The 18,226-nt window shown below is 57.2% G+C and overlaps 2 protein-coding genes and 1 non-coding gene across 7 annotated transcripts in view; 1 reads left to right on the top strand and 2 right to left on the bottom strand.

The window, feature by feature from the left end:
* PPFIA3 (PPFI scaffold protein A3) overlaps positions 1-18,226 on the bottom strand; it is a 29,280-nt gene that overhangs the window by 2,543 nt on the left and 8,511 nt on the right. The window contains exons 10-30 of one of the 5 annotated variants that reach the window (XM_078439544.2): positions 17,807-17,890; positions 17,481-17,612; positions 16,937-16,999; positions 16,708-16,787; positions 16,289-16,433; positions 15,593-15,780; positions 14,249-14,471; positions 13,455-13,618; positions 13,197-13,324; positions 12,103-12,193; positions 11,581-11,662; positions 10,662-10,862; positions 9,025-9,087; positions 8,831-8,857; positions 7,600-7,775; positions 7,090-7,187; positions 6,706-6,881; positions 6,545-6,613; positions 6,150-6,321; positions 5,606-5,677; positions 4,650-5,519 (exon numbers count right to left, since the gene is read on the bottom strand). In XM_078439544.2, the coding sequence (XP_078295670.1) occupies positions 5,619-5,677; positions 6,150-6,321; positions 6,545-6,613; positions 6,706-6,881; positions 7,090-7,187; positions 7,600-7,775; positions 8,831-8,857; positions 9,025-9,087; positions 10,662-10,862; positions 11,581-11,662; positions 12,103-12,193; positions 13,197-13,324; positions 13,455-13,618; positions 14,249-14,471; positions 15,593-15,780; positions 16,289-16,433; positions 16,708-16,787; positions 16,937-16,999; positions 17,481-17,612; positions 17,807-17,890 (2,421 nt within the window). In that variant the 3' untranslated portion in view covers positions 4,650-5,519; positions 5,606-5,618. Of the gene's footprint in view, positions 1-4,649; positions 5,520-5,605; positions 5,678-6,149; positions 6,322-6,544; positions 6,614-6,705; positions 6,882-7,089; positions 7,188-7,599; positions 7,776-8,830; positions 8,858-9,024; positions 9,088-10,661; positions 10,863-11,580; positions 11,663-12,102; positions 12,197-13,196; positions 13,325-13,454; positions 13,619-14,248; positions 14,472-15,592; positions 15,781-16,288; positions 16,434-16,707; positions 16,788-16,936; positions 17,000-17,480; positions 17,613-17,806; positions 17,891-18,226 lie in introns of those variants that run through there. The other 4 variants (XM_078439542.2, XM_078439543.2, XM_078439546.2 and 1 more) reach the window with 4 other exon arrangements.
* HRC (histidine rich calcium binding protein) lies at positions 77-4,568 on the top strand. The gene is made up of 6 exons (XM_060651701.3): positions 77-2,644; positions 2,720-2,790; positions 3,350-3,418; positions 3,672-3,726; positions 4,192-4,228; positions 4,424-4,568. The coding sequence occupies exons 1-6, from the start codon at positions 292-294 to the stop codon at positions 4,458-4,460; spliced, it is 2,622 nt and encodes an 873-aa protein (XP_060507684.2). The 5' UTR covers positions 77-291; the 3' UTR covers positions 4,461-4,568.
* On the bottom strand, positions 11,768-11,869 carry LOC132691409 (U6 spliceosomal RNA). Its single transcript, XR_009615760.1, has one exon. It is a non-coding gene; the product is annotated as a U6 spliceosomal RNA (small nuclear RNA).

The following is an 18,226-nucleotide window of genomic DNA, read 5'->3' on the forward strand; positions in this document are numbered from 1 at the left end:
GGCCGAAAGTAAATTTAGCCACAGAGAGGGGAGGAGAGAGACCCTATTGGCTGGAACTAGGGAGGGAGGGCCCGAGAGGGGGGTTAGGGGGCTCCTGAGACTGCCTCAGAGGGGTGTCCAGCAGTGAGGGCCGGAGGAAGGCAGAGACGGAGAGAGACACGGCGAAGGAAAGACACAGACAGAAAGAACGAGAAGGACCCCAAAAGGGACAAGGACCCCAGAACTCATCCACAAAGCCACAGCAGCAGCTGGAGCCAGCCCTGGGCAACGCTCTGCTGCCTGTCTGTCCCCATGGGCCAACGTGGGCCACGGGTGCACACTTCTCTCCTCTGGGCCGCCCTGGCCAGCCTGCTCCTCCCCCCTGCCATGACCCAGCAGCTGAGAGGGGCTGGGCCAGGCCCCAGCAACTGGAACAACAATGCAGGAGTCGTGGGGCCCTCGGAGGACGTGTCAGGTGAGTTTGGCCACCCCATCCACAGCCACGGAGGCCATGGAGATGAGAAGGAGGATGTTTCTACAGAGAGAGAGTATCAATTCCGGAGCCACAGAGGCCACGGAGAAGAGGACGAAGATGTCTCCGGGGGATACAGTCACGGACTCCGAGACCACAGGTACCGAGACCACGAGGTCAGAGAGGAGGATGTCCCTGATGAGGGAGTCTTCACAAAGCATGCTCGGCAAGCCCGTGGGCACAGAGGTCATGAGAATGAAGATGTGGACGATTCAGCCGAGCATGGGCACCACTTCCCCAGCCACAGAAGCCACAGCCATGAGGACGAGGACGAGGGTGAGGTCGTGTCCAGCAAGCATCACCATCATGTCATCAGGCATGTACATGGAGGCCACGGAGAGGAGGAGGATGAAGACGAGGAGGAAGGGGTTGTCTCCACGGAGTACGGACACCAGGCCCACAGGCACAGGGGCCACGGGAAGGAAGAGGATGAGGATGCTTCAGATGAGCATCCCCATCACGTCCCCAGCCACCATGGACGCCGAGGCCACGGAGAAGAAGGTGACAACGATGTTGATGATGATGATGATGTCGTCTCCACTGAGTACGGACACCGCACCCACAGGCACCAAAGCCACGGGAAAGAAGAGGATGAAGACGTCTCAGAAGAACATCCCCATCATGTCCCCAGCCATGGACACCGAGGCCACGGAGAAGAAAATGACGATGATGTTGATGATGATGATGAAGATGTCATCTCCACTGAGTACGGACACCACACCCACAGGCATCACAACCATGGGAAGGAAGAAGATGAAGATATCTCAGAAGAACATCCCCATCATGTCTCCAGCCACGGACACCGAGGCCACGGAGAAGAAGATGACGATGATGTTGATGAAGATGATGATGATGTCATCTCCACTGAGTACGAACACCACACACACAGGCATCACGGCCACGGGAAGGAAGAGGATGAAGACGTCTCAGAAGAACATCCCCATCATGTCTCCAGCCATGGACACCAAGGCCACGGAGAAGAAGATGACGATGATGTTGATGATGATGATGAAGATGTCATCTCCACTGAGTACGAACACCACACCCACAGGCATCACAGCCACGGGAAGGAAGAGGATGAAGACATCTCAGAAGAACATCCCCATCATGTCCTCAGCCACGGACACCGAGGCCACGGAGAAGAAGATGACGACGATGTTGATGATGATGATGACGATGTCATCTCCACTGAGTACGGACACCACACCCACAGGCATCACAGCCACGGGAAGGAAGAGGATGAAGACATCTCAGATGAACACCATCATCATATCCCCAGCCACAGACACCGAGGCCACAGAGAAGAAGATGAGGAAGAGGATATGTCCACTGAGTATGGACACCAGGCCCACAGGCACCGAGGCCATGGAGACAAAGAAGATGAGGAAGAGGATGTGTCCGCTGAACACTGGCACCAGAGTCCCAGACATACTCACAGCCTTGGAGAGGAGGAGGAGGAAGAGGAGGAAGAGGAGATCACAGTCAAATTCAGCCACCACGTTGCAAGCTCCCAACCCCAAGGCCACAAGAGCACTGAGGAAGAGGATTTTCCAGATGAATATAAATCAGCGGTCCCAGACCATCACCACCATGAGGTCCCCAAGGAGGAAGATGCGGACGTCTCTGACAAGCTTGGCCACCAGGCTCCCAGCCACAGGCAACAAGGCCACCAAGATGAAGGAATTGGCCATAGAGGACCCATCAAAGATGAGATTAGCCCCCAGCCCCCAGAACACATGGGGATCAAGGATAGAAGCCATTTGAGGGAGAGAGATTCTAAGGAGGAAGAGGAGAAGGAAGAGGGCCACAGCTCCCATGAAGAAGATGATGAAAGTTCAGAACAGGGAGAGGAGCACACCCGCCATGGCAGCCTGGACCAGAAGGATGAAGAAGATGAGGAGGAAGGTCACGGCCTCAGCCTGAGTCAGGAGGAGGAGGAGGAGGAGGAGGAGGAGAGGAGGGAAGGGAAGGCTGAGGTTCAGGCCCCTCTGAGCCAAGACCACCAAGAGGAGGAAGAGGAGGAGGAGGGACTGGAGGAAGATGAGCTCCCCTTCACCATCATCCCTAACCCACTGGCCAGGAGGGAGGTGGCTGGAGGTGGCTCCAGTGAGGAGGAAAGCGGTGAGGACACTGGTAAGTGATCTGGCCAGGTGGGGGCAGGGAGGAACAGAGTCAGCTGGCTTCACCGCTGCTCTCCTGTCCCCACAGGCCTGCAGGGCGACCAGGAGTACGGGAACTACCAGCCGGGGTCCCTGTGTGGCTACTGCTCTTTCTGCAATGTGAGTCCCCAGCCCAGGTCCAATCCAGGCTGTCCCTGGAATTCGTCCCTGGGCTCTAAGGTGGTGCCTTGGGACTGCTCTGAGCAAAGGAGGGGCAGGGGCAGTGCCAGACCAAGACATTTCTGGGGCCATGTAGGGGACAGACTGGAGGCCAGGAGCTGGGGAGGAGGCTGGGGCATTGGTCTAGGAAAAAGAGAGTGAGGTCTGAGCTGTACCTGCAGATATGGGGACAGAGGGGAGGGTCCGTAGGGTGGAAGGGGCAGGTGGAATGGGGCTGGGGACTGGCAGGCTGTAAGGAGAATAGGGAGTAGGGACGAAGAAAACACCCGCACGTCTAGCCCACAGTGACAGAGGGATGTGGTGTCGCCCTGCAACAGGGGAAGCAAGGGGGAAGGAAAGTGGGTTGGAGGAAGATGCTGAGCGGGGGAGGGGGGCAGGGGGCAGAAGTAATGAACCGTCAGGAGTTGGGGACCTGTCCAGGGGGCAGGGTGGAGGACTGGCGGGTGGCTCCCAAACGGGGTTAGGGTTTCCTTCTAAACCAGAATCCTCCCGTCCCCAGAGATGTACTGAATGTGAGAATTGTCACTGTGACGAGGAGAACATGGGAGAGCACTGCGACCAGTGCCAGGTGACACCTTCCCCGGACCCAGGTTCCACCAAGTCCCAGGATGCCCGGGAACCCCCTGGGCACCCACAGTCCCAAATCCTAGCCTCTGTCCGCAAACTGACCCAACCCCCTACCCCTGCTGCCGCCTCAACTCCACACTCCATTCCGCCTCTGACCTTAACCTCTGCCTCAGGCCCCTGTACGGCACCCGCCCCCAACCTGGCTCCGCCCCTGATCTCATCTTAAACTTCTCTCTCCCCATCCCCGCCCCCAGCACTGCCAGTTCTGCTACCTCTGCCCGCTGGTTTGCGAAACGGTCTGCACTCCAGGTGAGCGCGGGCGAAGCCCGGCGTGGCAAACTCCGTGGAGGCGGAGCCAAACCCCGCAGGCGGGCCCGGGAGGTTTGGGGCGGGGCCAGGCGCGGAGGCGTGGCCAAAGCTGCGGGTGGAGCGGGGCGCGCGCGGAGGGGCGGGACCTGGGCTGAGGGAGGGTTTGGGACTGATGCTGAGGCCCAGTAGGGAAGGGGTAGAGGCTTCAAGGGTGGGCCTAGAAACGAATGGGCGGGGCCAAAGCAGGTAGAATTGGAAGGACCCGGGCTCCTGGAGAATGGGAACGCCCAGAGCCAGGAGGAAGGAGCAGGACCTTGAAAGGAGTCCCAATAGAAGGAATTCAATTGAGGGAAGGAATTAGGGAAAAGGGGGCGGAGCTAGGCGTGATTCCGGATTCGGTGAATAAGTGGCCCCCTAATTTCACCCGTGGGGTACCCCTCAAGCCTCTTCTCTTTTCTCCCGCAGGAAGCTACGTCGACTATTTCTCCTCCTCCCTGTACCAGTAAGTGGGGGGGGGGGGGGGAAGGGGGGGCAATTTAAGGGCCCTGTTTAGAAAGGCACTGACCCCTGAGTTATGGACTACCCTGGGACTCCATTTCCCTGTCGGTAAAATGGGCAGATTAGCGACCTCTAGCTAAGTGCCTGGGGTGAGCTTTGAACACTTCCGGCTGTCTAACCCCTGCACCCCCCTCGCCAGAGCCCTGGCGGACATGCTGGAAACTCCGGAACCCTGACCCGGCGGCGCGGCTGCGGCGCAGACGCACCTCCCTCGCCCTCCAACCCCTGCCCACGAGCCATATTTATTGAATTGAATATGAATAAACATGTTCCCCGAAGCCTCATTGTCAGGCGTGGGGTCTGGATTCTCAGGGCACCAGGGAGCGCGCGGGTGGGCACTGGGGACTGAGGAGTCTGAGGCCACTCCCTGTGTGGCCTCCTGGGTTCTTGAGGAGGTTGGTTCCCTAAGGTCCTGGCAAATAAATCAGTCAACACGGGAGCTTTTTGAAACAGTTCTCTTTACCCGTGATCACTGAGTGACGCCTGGGGCAGGGAGGCCGACCAAGAGTCTCGGGCGAGGGCTCCCCCACCTTCCTCCCTCCCCCCACGCCACGTCGCCCAGTGGCATCGTGGAAAGAGGATTCTCCCATGCAAACCCCGGAGCCGGAGGGGAACCGGGAGCGCAGTTCTGCACCCCCTACCCCCGGGGCACGGACACGGCCACAGCACGGGGGGCGGAGAGGCCCCGGGGACACGAGACACTGGGGAGGAAGAGGGGACTCCGCCCGCAGCTGACCCCAGGCACCGGCGACCTGACCCGGCGGGGCGGGGATGAGTGGCACGTGGGGCGAGGCTTGTAGCAGCGAGTCCCCCCTCCCCTCCTTTCGGACGAAGAAGGAAGACTTGGGCCCCGCGACGGGGGAGGAAAAAGGGGAGCGGGCAGCCTCTCCTAGCATGCGGCCCGGGAGGGAAGCCCCGCTCCCTTCCCGCGGGGAAAGGGCCCCCATCTCCCATCGGAAACTGATCAATAAATTACAAAGTAGAGAAAAGGGAGGCGGAAGTTTGGGGCGGGATTTCTTCCCGCCCTCTTCTTTCCCCCTCTCAGTCCAGTTCGTGTGGTTTGGTCCAGGCCCAGTCCTTTTGAGAGGCGGGGACGCGCACTCCCCGCTTGTCTGTACAGATGGTCCGGTCCGCGGCGCGAGCTCCCCCGCCCGCTCTCCCCGGCGAGACCATACTCTGGGCAGGAGGGGGAACAGCCCAGCCTCTGGAAGATTCTTCCGTCCGAGGGAGGTCACCTGCATTGACGCCGGGGCAGTACGTGGAGCAGTGAAGATCCATTGTGCCGCCCCGGACCCCCAAGATCGCCCTGTACAGTCCTCACCTGGAGGCCTACACTAGCAGGAATAGGTCCGGACCGAAACGCCGTCTGCCCGGGAACTCCCAGAAGTCTGGCCTGGAAGGAGAGCAGGGGGTGTGTTCAGTCTGGTGCGCGTGTCAACCACACACACAAACACAGACGCACGCACGCACGCACAGAGCAGGGTTTCTCTGATCCTCAAACTCAAGCGTCCTCTCTTGGATTTTCCCCTCCCGAAATAACAACGAACGCCTGGCTCCACGCCGGTTTCCCTCCCTCTCCCCCAGCGCCCCCCCCCCCCCCCCCCCGCAGCCTTGGATTCATCTAGGGTCCCCCGGGTGCCAGCGGGCGAATTCATTTCCCACTCTGGAAAGGGGGTGAGGGAGTAATCCATTCCACACCCCGAGGTGTGGCACACTGAGCAATCCATTTTTCTTGGATGGGGGAGAAGGGACTAGGCCATTTCGGAACCCGGAGGGAGGCTTCTGGAATGTAGAGTTGGTCCTCTTCCCACCCCGAGAGAGAAAGGGGAAGGGAGGAGGGGCTGCCGCATTTGGGAGCCGCCCACCTTCCGGCTGCAGCTTGCGGAGAGGGAGCCCCGGAGATCCCAGGGCCCCTGCTGCGGCCGAACGAAAGTTGGGGGGCAACATCTCAGCTGAATCGGGGGTTACGCCTCGGAGGTCCTTCTCTCGGAACATCTTCCGCCAGGATGGGGAGCGGCTGAAGGACTTGGCGCTGTCCTAGGTATAGGGGCCAGACAGAGGGTGAGGGACGGGAGTCGGGGTCTGAGTCGGCCGCTTCCTTTGACGCCAGACCTCTCGGATTTCATCTCTCCTTTAACCCCGCCCCTGCCCTAGTCCCGCCTCCAACCGCGTCCCGCCGCAAAGCCAAGCCCCACCCCTTCGGCTCAGACCCTACAGGTGCCGCTAGGAGCTGAGACCCCTCAGCGGCCGCCGCGCCCACCTCGTCCAGCCGCCTGTCTGTGCCCAAGGAGATGAGGTTGCTGAATTCCTTCTCCAGGAGCTGCCGGGCCTGGGGACGAGAGGTGAAGGAAGGGTTGCAGCGTGCAGCCTGCGAGGTGGGGATGCCCAGTGTGGCCCAGTGTGGCCCGAGCGGTAGCTCACCTGCGCATTCTGCGTGGGGATCTGCAGGAGCAAGGCCAGGTCGGAGTAGTCGAAGGTCTCGTCCAGGGCGAGAAGCGCCCCGTGCACCCCGCTCTCCGTGAGGTTCGTGGCGAATTCCTTCAGTCCCAGTCCGGACACCCAACCCATGACCCGCTCATTGGACCACACCATCACGTCTGGGACAGAAGGGACTGTCAGCTGCTAGCTGGTCCAATTACCCCCTTTGCCTCATCCTGGCCGCGCCCCCATGCTGGCTCCACCCCCTCAGCAAAGGCCCCTGCTCCCGCCTTCCCAGTCCCCCGCCTCCCCTAATCATACCTCCTCCCTTGCCCGTCCCCAAATCCTCCACCTGGCTGCCAGGGAGACCTTTCCACTCCTACTCACCTCGGATCTGGGTCTGACTCTCTTCCCGCCTCCGCTCCAAGTCCTTCCGGTCGTAATTGAGCCGTTTCAGGCACATGATCCCATAATGCAGACTCACCCTGAGCAATAGGGAAAGTGGGGTCACAGATGAGCCTGGACAACCCCAATGGCTGCTGTTTCTTCCCTCCCCATTGGCTGCGGTCTTCTGGGAAAGGCTGGGGAGTTGTTCCCCAGGGTCAGTTTTATGGATTGCTGACCTTCGCAGGAGTTGGGGTGTTTCCAACAGGCAGGGCCTATTGGTTCCCCTGGGCAGGGTATGTGGTCAACTAGCTAAGCTTTTCGAGGACGTGGACTCTTCCTAGTGAACTATCTTATTTGTGGAAAGGGCACAGAAGTCAGGATTTCCTGAGAACCCAGGCTAAAGGGCCAAGGATAGTCTAAGGAATGTCCCTTCACCAGTCCCATTGGCCAAAGACTCTGGGAGTGAGGCCCCCCGCCCTGGGCTGTCCCCATTGGCCGGGCAGCCCCCACCTGTGGAAGCTGTCCACCATCTTGAGTTGACCCCGGAGCTCCTTCTTGTTAAGATGATCCAACATGCGGGCATCCACCAGCGACTCCATGAAGTAGCTTCGGTATTGGGGCAGGCCCAGGCTGGGCAGCCAGTCGTTGCCCACCCACTCGTGGTTCATGTCACCATATGCCAGGATCTGGGGCCATGGGCAGGTGGGGGAGGGGTCAGGCCCTCTGGCCCCTTCCCATGTGTGTATGAAAGGGTGCACCCCAGCCCCCGACCCAAGGTTGTTGTTCTTCCACCCCACATGAGGACAACGGTCATTCTCTGCTCAGGACAACGGACCAATCCAGTTGTCTCTTACTCCTTCGGAATGACAGAATAGACCCTTGCCTACTCAAAAGCAGGGGCCGTGGACCCGCAGCATCACCATCACCCGTGCGCTTTCTGGAACTGGAGAACCTCAGACCCCACCCCAAGGCTACTGAATCAGAATCTGCATTCTCACAAGATCCCCAGGCACCTGAACAGCACGGTGTGCGAAGCACTAGGCTAGCACTGTCCCAGCTTAGAACAATGGATTCGTCCAACATCACTACTCCCCCCAAGTCAGGACCACGGATTCTTCCCACAACAAACGATAATGGATCTATCCATCACTCTGGCACTGTCCAAAAATATTAATGCTATATCTGGCCCAGGACAATATTCTGAATCAGCCCAAAGTCCTGCACTCCCTGTAGCATAAGGAAACAATCAATACCTCCCCCTGACTGGAAGCAAAGACCCCAGTCTAACCTAGGTCAGGGGAGTTCAAGCCTCCCCCTTCTTGAGAACCAAGTGTAGCTCCTCCTCCCCCTCCCCAACTTGAGGCCTGACCTGCCTGCCTCCCCAAAATGCTTTCCCTTTTGCCCCAGTACACGGACCGGTCCCACTCCCTCTCAGCCATAGAGAACACGGACTGCTCGATGTCTCCCTCTAGTTACAGCAGCGGAACAGCCCCTGAACCCCCCGCAACTCACGATAATGGAATGGCCCGTGCCCCACGCTAACAATGGAAAAGTCCAGACTCTTACACCGACCCCCAACAAGCCACAACGAGACGGTCCAAAGCCCAGCTCAGTGCAGCGCCCCCCCGCGGTGGTGATGGAACGCTGCGGCGAGGGTGGGGGTGGGGCTTGGGGAAAGAGGGGTGTGCATGCAGCGTGCACAGCCTGTTCATGCGTCCACGTCCCGCCCCACGCCCCCTACCTGCTCCCAGCTGATCTCCTTGGTCTCCTGACCCGTTAGTGGGAAGAGGGGAGAGAAGGGGTGGGTTAAGGGGCAGGCGGACGGCGGAGGGAGGGAGGGACGAACAGACAGACGAAGGGACAGAGATTCGCCCCCCCACCCCTCCCCAGGGACAGTTAGTGCCACCCCCAAGGTCGCCGGCAGGGGGCACTCACAGGCTTGGTCGTTGCCGTAAGGGACTCCATCTCCTCGTGTGTCATCCACACGTTTCCTGTGGACTGAGGGACAAGGGATGTTACGGAGGTTGAGAGAGGGCTTGTGGATAGGGGAGGGGAACGGGGTAGTATTCCTAGAGGCCCAGGCCAGATCCATTTATATACATTCTGCTTGCTGCCTCAGAAAGGACAGTCACTGCTCTGGGTCAGGCAGCGAAGGAGAAAACAAATGATCATTTATTGAGCACCTACTGTGTACCAGGCAAAAGAACATGGGCTTTGGGGGCGCCTGGGTGGCTCAGTCCCTTAAGCGCCTGACTTTGGTGCAGGTCATGATCTCGCGGGTTTTGAGTTCGAGCCCCGCATCGGGCTCTCTGCTGCCAGCACAGAGCCTGCTTCGGATCTCTGTCCACCCGCCTCTCTCTCTGCCTCTTACCCGCTTGTGCTGTCTCTCTGTCTCTCTCAAAAACAATAAATAAACATGAAGAAGAAGAAGAAGCAGAAACAGAAGCAGAAGAAGGAGAAGAGGAAGAAGAAAGGCTCCGGGGTCCGACAAATTTAGGTAAATTGCTGGTATTTTGCTGTGTGGTCCTGGGCACAACGTCACCTCTCTGACCTCACACAGATGGATTCACAATGAGGTGGCAGATACAGCAATGGGACAAAGTTTGGAGCGGGGGAGGGGGGGGTATGGGGATGCGTAGTCACATTTATTGGCCACCTGCACCCAGCAACCCCACGGGTTAGGAATTCATACACTGATTCAAAAACATTTATGTAGCTCCTCGTGAGTGCACAGTTGGTAGGGTCTGGGATGCACGAGGGGAAATTTGAAAATAGACTGAATAGATGACTTTGATGATAATGGTAACGTCCCTGGATATGAGGGCACGGTGGCTACGTAGGCGAATGTTCTTATTGTTAGCAGGTGCCCTGCAGAAGTCATTTTTCAAGCTAACCAGTAGTGACGTCCGCAAATTACATTCAAGGGCTTCAGATAAACGCGCGTGCGCGTGCGCACGCGCGCGCGCACACACACACACACACACACACACACACACAGCAAGCAGGGCAAGGAGTTAACAGTTGCTGAATTCGTTTCTTCACGGATCAAAGGATAAATATTAGAAGACAATAAACACTAGGGAGGAAAATTAGGTGTTAATGTGTTGGGGTGATGGGGCGGGGTGACCAGTTCGGTTGCTGAGTTAGGGAGGCCTCTTGGAAGTGGTGACATTTGAGGTGAGGCCTCAAGGATAAGAAGGAGAAACAGGACGGGGTGGGGGGCGCGGGGGGTGGTGCTCGAGGAAAAGGAGCAGCATGTGCTAAGCTGGGGGGGGGGGGGGTGCTCATCAAGGGGTTTATAAGGAACCACATGAATTCGGCTTTTTCTCCAGGATGGGGTCCCCTCTGTATAAGACAGACTGAGGTGTGGGGGTACAGGGAAGGCAGGGAGACCTGAGGAGGAACACCTCCCCCACCCCACCCCTCGACCCCAGGGATAATCCAGGTGAGAGATCAAGGGGAGAGAGTCTGAGAGACCAGGCTGGAGTTAGCGAGCCCAGTATTGGCTAGTCTGAGGACAAGAGGCGGGGCCCTGAGGCGGCAAGGGCTGGGATTGGCCTCCGGACACTCACCGTGCGGGAGGAGGCGGGCGCTGAGGGCGAGGTGAGGGAGACCATTTCCTGGATGGCGAGGCGCAGCTTGAGCCGGTGCAGGGGGTTGCTGATGCCAATCTCCCGCTGGATCTCCGTGTCCGACAGGTTGGCCATGATGGCACCGCTCTTGACGTTGGCCCGGCAGGCGGCCACATACCATGCAGGCATGCCTACCCACAGCTGGGCCGGAGGAGGGGTGGGGCGGGGAGGGAATGAAGAGACAGCGCATGGAGACGGAGACAATATGGGAGGAGAAACGGGAGAGACAGGAGAGAAACAGAAAGAAAAGGAGAGAGGGGGAGACAGAGAGGTGGGAAAGTTAGCGGTGAGAAGCAACAGGGACGGGGCAAGGCAAACAGACAAGAGGGCGTCAGGGGGAGACACAGCAGGGGGGAAAAACGGGGAGAGTCAGAGGGTAACCCCCAGAGTCACAGGGGAAAGAGGGACGGGGAGAGACAGAGATGAGGAGAGACATACAGAGATGAGAGAGAGATGGGGAGAGAAAGAAGCCAATGACATTGGGAGGGAGACATGGGAAGAAATGTGGGGAATGACAAAAACACAGATGGAGAGGGAGACAAAAGAGAAGACACAGAGAATCCCATGCAGTCAGAGACATGGGGAGACACAGAGAGAGAAAGAGAGAGACCACAGGAGCGTAGGGCCGAGGTGGGCATGGCCAAAGGGGCAGGGGATGGGGGGAGAAGAAGGAGGAAGCTGTTTAGATCAACAGTGAGGCCGACCTATCCCAGGGCCTCATCCCCCTCTGGCCTCCGTCCCGTTCCCCCCTTAGGGCTACAAGGAGGATGCGGGGTGGCGTTGGGCAGCACTCAATGGCAGGGCTGTCACAGTCACAGGAGTTGGGGATCAAGATCAGGGCATTTCTGGGCCCCAGTACCTCCAGCCAGGAGACCACGGTGGGCCCATCCCAAGCAGCGAAGGGCAGGCCCTGGCGGCAGGCCTCTTCCAGAAGTTCGTGCCTGGGGGACAGAGGCTTAGGGCAGGAGCTCTCAGGAGTAGAGACCCCCAGCCCTCCAGGATGGGACCCTTTACCACAAATCATCCTCCCCCCAGCCCTTTTTTGTTATTTAATGGAACGCTTCATGAATTTGCTTGTCATCCTTGCACAGGGGCCAAGCTATCTTCTCTGCATCGTTCCAGTGTTAGTATATGCATTGCCAAAGTGAGCATCCAAAGCACTTTTTATGAAAGTAGAAAATTTGGAAGGAGGTTTTAAGAAAAAAAAAAAGTGAATCTCTGTAAGTGGTCTCCCCCAGTCCAATCAAGAAAGAAGAGGGAAAAAAATGATAAAAACTTGGGGGTTCCCAAGTTCTCAGGCAAGCAAATCCCCTTCCAGCATTTTCTTCTCACATATAACCACCAGCCCTCCCCTCCCCCCCCCCCCCACGCATGCACTTACTTCCTCTTGTTCCTTCGGTCCTTGTCTCCTGGGCCTGTCAGCTTGGCTAGCCCCAGAGGATCCGTGGCCAGTGTCTCGTCTGAGGGTGTTCCTGCTGGAGGCAGGGAGGGGCCAGAGTTTGGAGAGTCTCAAGTGGGAAGGAGATTCTTTGATGTTGGGGGATGCTGAGAAGGATGCCAGGGAAGCAGAGGTCCCGAGGGAGTCGTAAATGAGGCCACAGAGAGGGAATGACAGAGCCAAGCAGGAACCAATTGCACCTCCCAGGCGGTGAATTGGGGACATCCCCAAAAGGGGGATGTCTTCCCAGGGCTGGCCTTGGTAAGGTGGTAAATGTTTAACAACTAGCTCTCCAGGGAGGGAGTGGGTATTCCCTGATTTGTAGTGGTTGTCGGTTTCCATGGCGGAAAGAATCCCACAAATTTCAAGCTACCAAGGTAATGTCAAACAGCTCACTAAAAATGCCGGCGAGTTGGCTTTCACAAGCCAGTACGAACAGGCTTCAGCACAACATGTGCCTTGCCTTTAAGCGGTCCTCTCTCCTTCTCTACTAAAGAATAGGCTGGGGCGCATGGGTGACCCAGTCAACTGAGTGCCCAACTCTTGATTTCAGCGTGGGTCATGATCTTGACGGTTCATGAGTTCGAGCCCCACATCAGACTCTGCACTGATGGTGTGGGGCCTGCTTGGGATTCTCTCCCTCCCTCTCTCTGCCCCTCTCCCTGCTCCCGCACACTTTCTCTCAAAAGAAATAAATAACCATTTTTAAAAAGAGGTAAATGAAATAAATTTGTTTAGCCTTCTCCCCACCAAGTCACACAGGCAGGACTCAGAGTGCCTTCTCCTTGTCCTTCCTCCTTCTTGCTACCTCTGCTGAGTCCGACCCCTTTCACATCCTAGACTCACATGAATGTCAAGTGAATTTGTGAAAAAGAAGATGGAAGGGAGGAACAAAGGAAGGTAGGAAAGAGGGGAGGGAGGGAGGAAGGAAGGAAAGAAGGAAGGAAGGAAGGAAGGAAGGAAGGAAGGAAGGAAGGAAGGGCAAAAGGGAGAAAGGGAGAGAGAAAGGAAAACAGGGTTGGCATCAGAGTACTCACCCAGAGAAGAGCTGTCCCGGCCTGGTGGTCCCATTCGTCCCTTCTCCTTCTTGCCAAAGAGACGGCCTATGGATGACTTGATGCTCTTCTTCTTGGGGGCTTTGTGCAGGGAATCTGGGGTGCCTTCACTGGGTGAGCAGGACAGAGTAAGGGTCGACTCCATCTAGGATGTCTCCTCTTCTCCCAAGTCCTTGTCCATCCCCCTGATACATCCTCCCAAGCAAGCCCCTCCCCATCCCATCCTTTGTCCCTGCTGACCTTCCCCGTGAAGGCCCCCCATCTTCCAGGGATCCTGCTTGCAGTGCCAAGGCCTGCGTCATTCTCTCAAGACGGGCAGAGCGGGGAGTGGGAGGTGGGGTGTCTCCTGGTATGGCTGGTCCCTCCCCTCGTGGAGCACCAGCTTCCTCCTTGGGGACATGATTCTGGGGACAGAAAAGCAGAGATCCTGAAATGAATTGGAGGGGTCATGTTGGGGGCTCTTCATTAGTTGGGATGTCTACTAGGGAGTGTCTGGAATGGCCTTGGTTCTGGGTACCATTTCTGAAGGTAGCCTAGATCAAGTAGGGGTGAGTTGCAGAAATATAACAGCAATGAGTCCCACTGGAGCTTGACCATTGTTCACGTAGCCTAGCTTCTGGTGTCAGAAGTGGGATCTGCTCAGACTCAAGGAAAGCTAATAAGTTACTCATTTTGGAAGCTGGGAAACTGGGTTTAAGGCAATAAAATAAGACTAATATACCTTATTCCTCCCCAAAGGTCAATTCTGATGATCTAATGGTAGTTCTCAAATATATGTTTAGTCACAAAAAAAACCTTGTAGAAACTTAATGCATAAAACAGGTAAAAGCAGGCCAGATTTGACTAAAGTTCAAGTTAAGGTTCATAAACTCAGTAGCTCAGGCTTTATGCCCTTTAAGTTGGAACTTTTAGGAAGAGCTAAGGTTACTTTTGAAAATCACTGGTGTGAGGGGCTATTGTTGCTGTTTGTTGGGGAGCCCCGTATCTGACTTCCCCTGGCCACCCCACCAAATGAAGGATTTCAGAACACTCACAGCTTTGTCGGTGCCCTCGCGGGCAGGGCTAGGAGGTGCCAGACGGGGTGTTGAGTGGCCAGAGCTGGGAGGGGAGGGGCTGGCAAGGGTAGAGGTAGTGAGGGAGGGGGGCAGTGAGCAGCTACTGCGGTAGCGGCCCAGTGAGTCCAGGCCAGAGCCAGACACCCGGCTCTCCAGCTCCTCAGCCCTTTGTTCTGTTGTCTCCTTCTCCTCTTGGATGAGCCTGAGGAGGGAATGGGGGGAGAGTGCATGAGAGGACAGAGGCAGGCAATGGGGGACAGAGTCTGGGGATCCCAAAGGGCCAGGAAGGCTTGATGGCGCACAAAGAATTTCTGGGGAAAGCACAATGAGGTTAGAGGGTCTTGGGGTATTCATCATGGCCTCATGGGTTCAATGGGAGTCAAGGGATCATCATAGTTCCAGAGATCATGGAGGAATGGGGGACAACAGGATGATTAGGGTCTGCATCAAGGCTACCAGGATGATAAGCTCATGGTTCCATAAAATCGTAAAGATTACAGAGCGGGAGGTCAAATTCCAAGGAGGAGAGAAAAAGAGCAAGATCATAATAAGATCAGAATAAGATCAAAGACTCTGAGGTCCACCTAGGATGTAGAAGTTCATGGAGTCATTTGGTATGTGAATCGATGCTTCAACTCAGAATGAATGACTTTGGATGGAAAGTGGTGGTCATGTTGGTATATCTGCTGAGACCCACGAAGAGTTGTTGTTAGAAAATTGCCAAATAGGGCAATTTCTGGGAAGTCAGGGTAGACTTTATGGCAGTGGAGGATTTATAATAAATTGAGGATTCTTGTTATATTAGGTAAAAATTCTTGGTATCTTGAGTTGAGGTTCTTGAAGTATTAGGATTCTTGGTGTTTTGGATTGGAGACCTTGTGTTGTGTTGAGATTCTTGGGATACTGGGGGACTCTGGGCATTAGTTGTGTGAAGCCATGACCTCCATGGTGTATCAGAGGACTCTTGGTGTAGTGGCTTAAGAACTTTGGCATTTCAGGATGCAGTCTTTGGTGTATTGGGCAATTGTGAATACTGGATGGGGAATAGATAGAAAGATGATAGATGGATACATAGATAGATGGATAGATAAAACGATAGATAGATAGATAGATAGATAGATAGATAGATAAGAAGCACATAACATAGGAGACTTCTGGGTGTTTCCTGGGGTATCCTCGTTACTGGAGGGAGCGTTGGGCTGGGGGAGTTCCTTGAAGATAGTAGGACAGGAGATACGCTCAGACCTTCAGATCAGTCTCCAGAGCCAGAGGGGCTATGGGGTCAGCTCAGGCAGGGCAGAGAAAAACTGGGCCAGTGCTCACTTGATCTCCTTGTTAATGGCTTCCAGCTGCTCTTGAAGCATGATGGCCAGCGTCTGCACGTCGGCCTGTCCGCTGGGGGAGAGTAGCTCAGCTCCAAACATCCCCTCAGCCTCCTCTTCGTCTGAGCCATCCAGCTCCCCAGGGAACGGGGGTGGCATGGACCCCGCAGGGGCAGACCGCTCCCACTCCTGTCTCTGTGTGGGGACAGAAGGATGCCAGGTGGGTGGTGGCCAAAGTAGGTGCTGGGTCTTCCCTCACCTGTACTGATCTTGTCCACCCTCCATGACCCTGCCCGTGTCCCCTGAAAATGACTGGCCACACCATGTGATCCCACCCGACTTTGTCTCTTGACAAGTCCCTTGCCTCGACCAACCATGACTCTATCCTGTCTCCTGATTCCACCATTTCCCTCGACCCAGCCCTCTTCCTTTCTTCACCTACACCCCCACTGTAGGATTCTATACCCTGCCCATCCCCAGACCCCACCCCTCTCCCCACCTCATCATTCCTGTAAAGTTCTCACCAGGTAGCAGGATATCCACGTGAATAGATGTTCGGGCAAGTGGGGATGATGGAGTTGTGGGAGAAAAAAAAGACAGCATGGGTCCAGGAGACCCTGTTTCTCAGCCCAGCCCCCTTCCAGAGCCATTGGACGCCACCCCCTGCTCAGTCCAGGCCCCAGAAGTGGCTGCTGACCTTGGAGGACTCATCCTTGACCCCTGACCAGCGGCCCCTCTTGCCTGCCCGGCCACTGCCGGCCCCATAGGGGTCCAGGTGGGCACCGGAAGGTAATGTGGGTGCCTGGGAGTAACGAAGTTCCAGGGCACTACCGGGGAGAGACCTGTGGGCACGGAGAGGGCAGTCAGAGACCAAGGGGTCAGGAAAAGGGAAGAGAGGTCAGGAGTCATGGGAAACGGCCTGGGGTCAGGGGACGGGGAGAGGGATCCGAAGTCAGAGGTCAGGAAAGGTCAGAAGTCACGAAGTCAGGCGTCAAAAATAACAGGAGTCAGCGGAAGCTTCGGGAGGACAGGGAGCGGGGGGGTGGGGAAGACCCGGCCATCAGAAAGGTTGCGCTTGGCCAAGGGGGCTCCTGTGGGCAGAAGGACTGTGGTCACCTGGAGTAGGAGGACGGTGGCCTGCCCCGCAGCTGGTCGATCTCCATCTGCATCCGCTCCATCTCTGCCAAGAGCTGCTCCTGGTGGAAGAAAGTCGGAAGCACCGCGTCAGAATCTGCCCCACCCCCGAGAAACAGCCTTCCTCTCCCAGCAATGCCCGCTCCGTGTCCCTGGTCCCAGGCATCCCCCCCACCCCCCCACCCCCGGGGTCTTCCAGGCCCCTCCTTACCTTGTTGAGCAGCAGTTCGTCCTGAAGCTTCTTCATGTTGGCGATCTCCTCACTCAGTGAATTCTGTGGAGGACACGGGCGCAGTGAGGGGCGGAGCCTGAAACAGGCATGTCCTGGGGGCTGTAAGCGTCCAGGGACTGGCCGAAGGCAACCCCAGGGGAATGAGGTGGGCATGACTAGTGAGCTGGAGGGCATGGGGGTTGTGGGGCCAAAGATGCATCTGGGGAGGGGAATCCCTGGGAGCCCCACAATTTGGCATCCTGCATCATGAAGATTCAAAGTTTGAGGGTCCCAAGGATCAGAGGCTTGGAGAAAAGCCAAGAACTCAGGCTCTGGGTGCCCCCGAATTCAGCCCTCGGGGTGTTTAGACCAGGTGAAAGAATGGTGTCAGCCAGACCAGAGAAGTCTGTTGGATTCGAACTCGCAATGCCCAGGTGTGGGATCTCAAGTAACATTACGGGGAAAGGTCTGGGGCCCCGGGATTCGGGCAAGAGGCGGTCCAGGATTCCAGGTTACTGGAGTCCTGGGTCGGGTCGGGGCACACCTTCTCCTCCAGCGCCCCCATGCGCTCCTTGAGGTGCAGCTGTAACCGTTCATTGGACTCGCTCAGCAATTTGTCCACTGTCTCTGACAGCCGCTTGTTGTGGTCATCGTTCATCTTCTCCCGCTGCCGGGCCTGCCCAAACGTCGGCGGAAGGGGGTGATCAAGCCCCCCCCCCCCCCCCCCCCCGGCCCAGAGCACCGCCCCTGCTCTCAGCTCCCGCCCCCGACTCTGCCCCCTCACCTCAGCTCCTCCCCCTGCCCTCCCCGCCCCCCCCCCCCCCCCCCCCGCTTCAAAGCCCCACCCTCTCCCGTCTTCCGCCTGCTCACCCGTTGCAGCTCCTGGTTCTTTTCCTCCAGCTGGGCCTCCAGCTGCCGAAGCCGCTCCTCGAAATTCCCATGACGTTCCTCGGCCTAGTGGACGGAACCCCAAGGCATCTGACTTTGCTCCGCTAGGACTCAGTTGGGCTCAAGGTCCCGCCTCCCCCAAGGCTGGATGCCAGGCCCCGCCCCCCGCGCTCCAGGCTCCTCCTTCGAAGGGCTACAGACTCCGCGCTAGGATTCAGGCCCCGTCTTTTCCTCAGGATCTGTTCTGTCTCTTTTGCGTTCGGAGCCATCCTTTCAGGACAGACTAGAAAACACCCCCCACCAAACCTCCAGGCCCTGCCTGCATTCGAAGCTCCCTCACTTTCCTGGACCCCGGACGCCGCCCCTTCCCCCAGAATCCCAGCTGCAAGTCTCCTACCCTAC

The sequence above is a fragment of the Panthera onca genome, chromosome E2 (assembly GCF_046562875.1).
Source record: "Panthera onca isolate mPanOnc1 chromosome E2, mPanOnc1 haplotype 2, whole genome shotgun sequence".
NCBI lineage: Eukaryota > Metazoa > Chordata > Mammalia > Carnivora > Felidae > Panthera > Panthera onca.

What these genes read in the sequence shown, in the direction of transcription:
- HRC (XM_060651701.3), top strand. Translation starts at nt 292, where the DNA reads ATGGGCCAACGTGGGCCACGGGTGCACACTTCTCTCCTCTGGGCCGCC. An exon ending in GCTACTGCTCTTTCTGCAAT is followed by an intron (nt 2,791 to 3,349) that starts GTGAGTCCCCAG and finishes TCCCGTCCCCAG; the next exon opens with AGATGTACTGAATGTGAGAA. An exon ending in AGCACTGCGACCAGTGCCAG is followed by an intron (nt 3,419 to 3,671) that starts GTGACACCTTCC and finishes CCCCGCCCCCAG; the next exon opens with CACTGCCAGTTCTGCTACCT.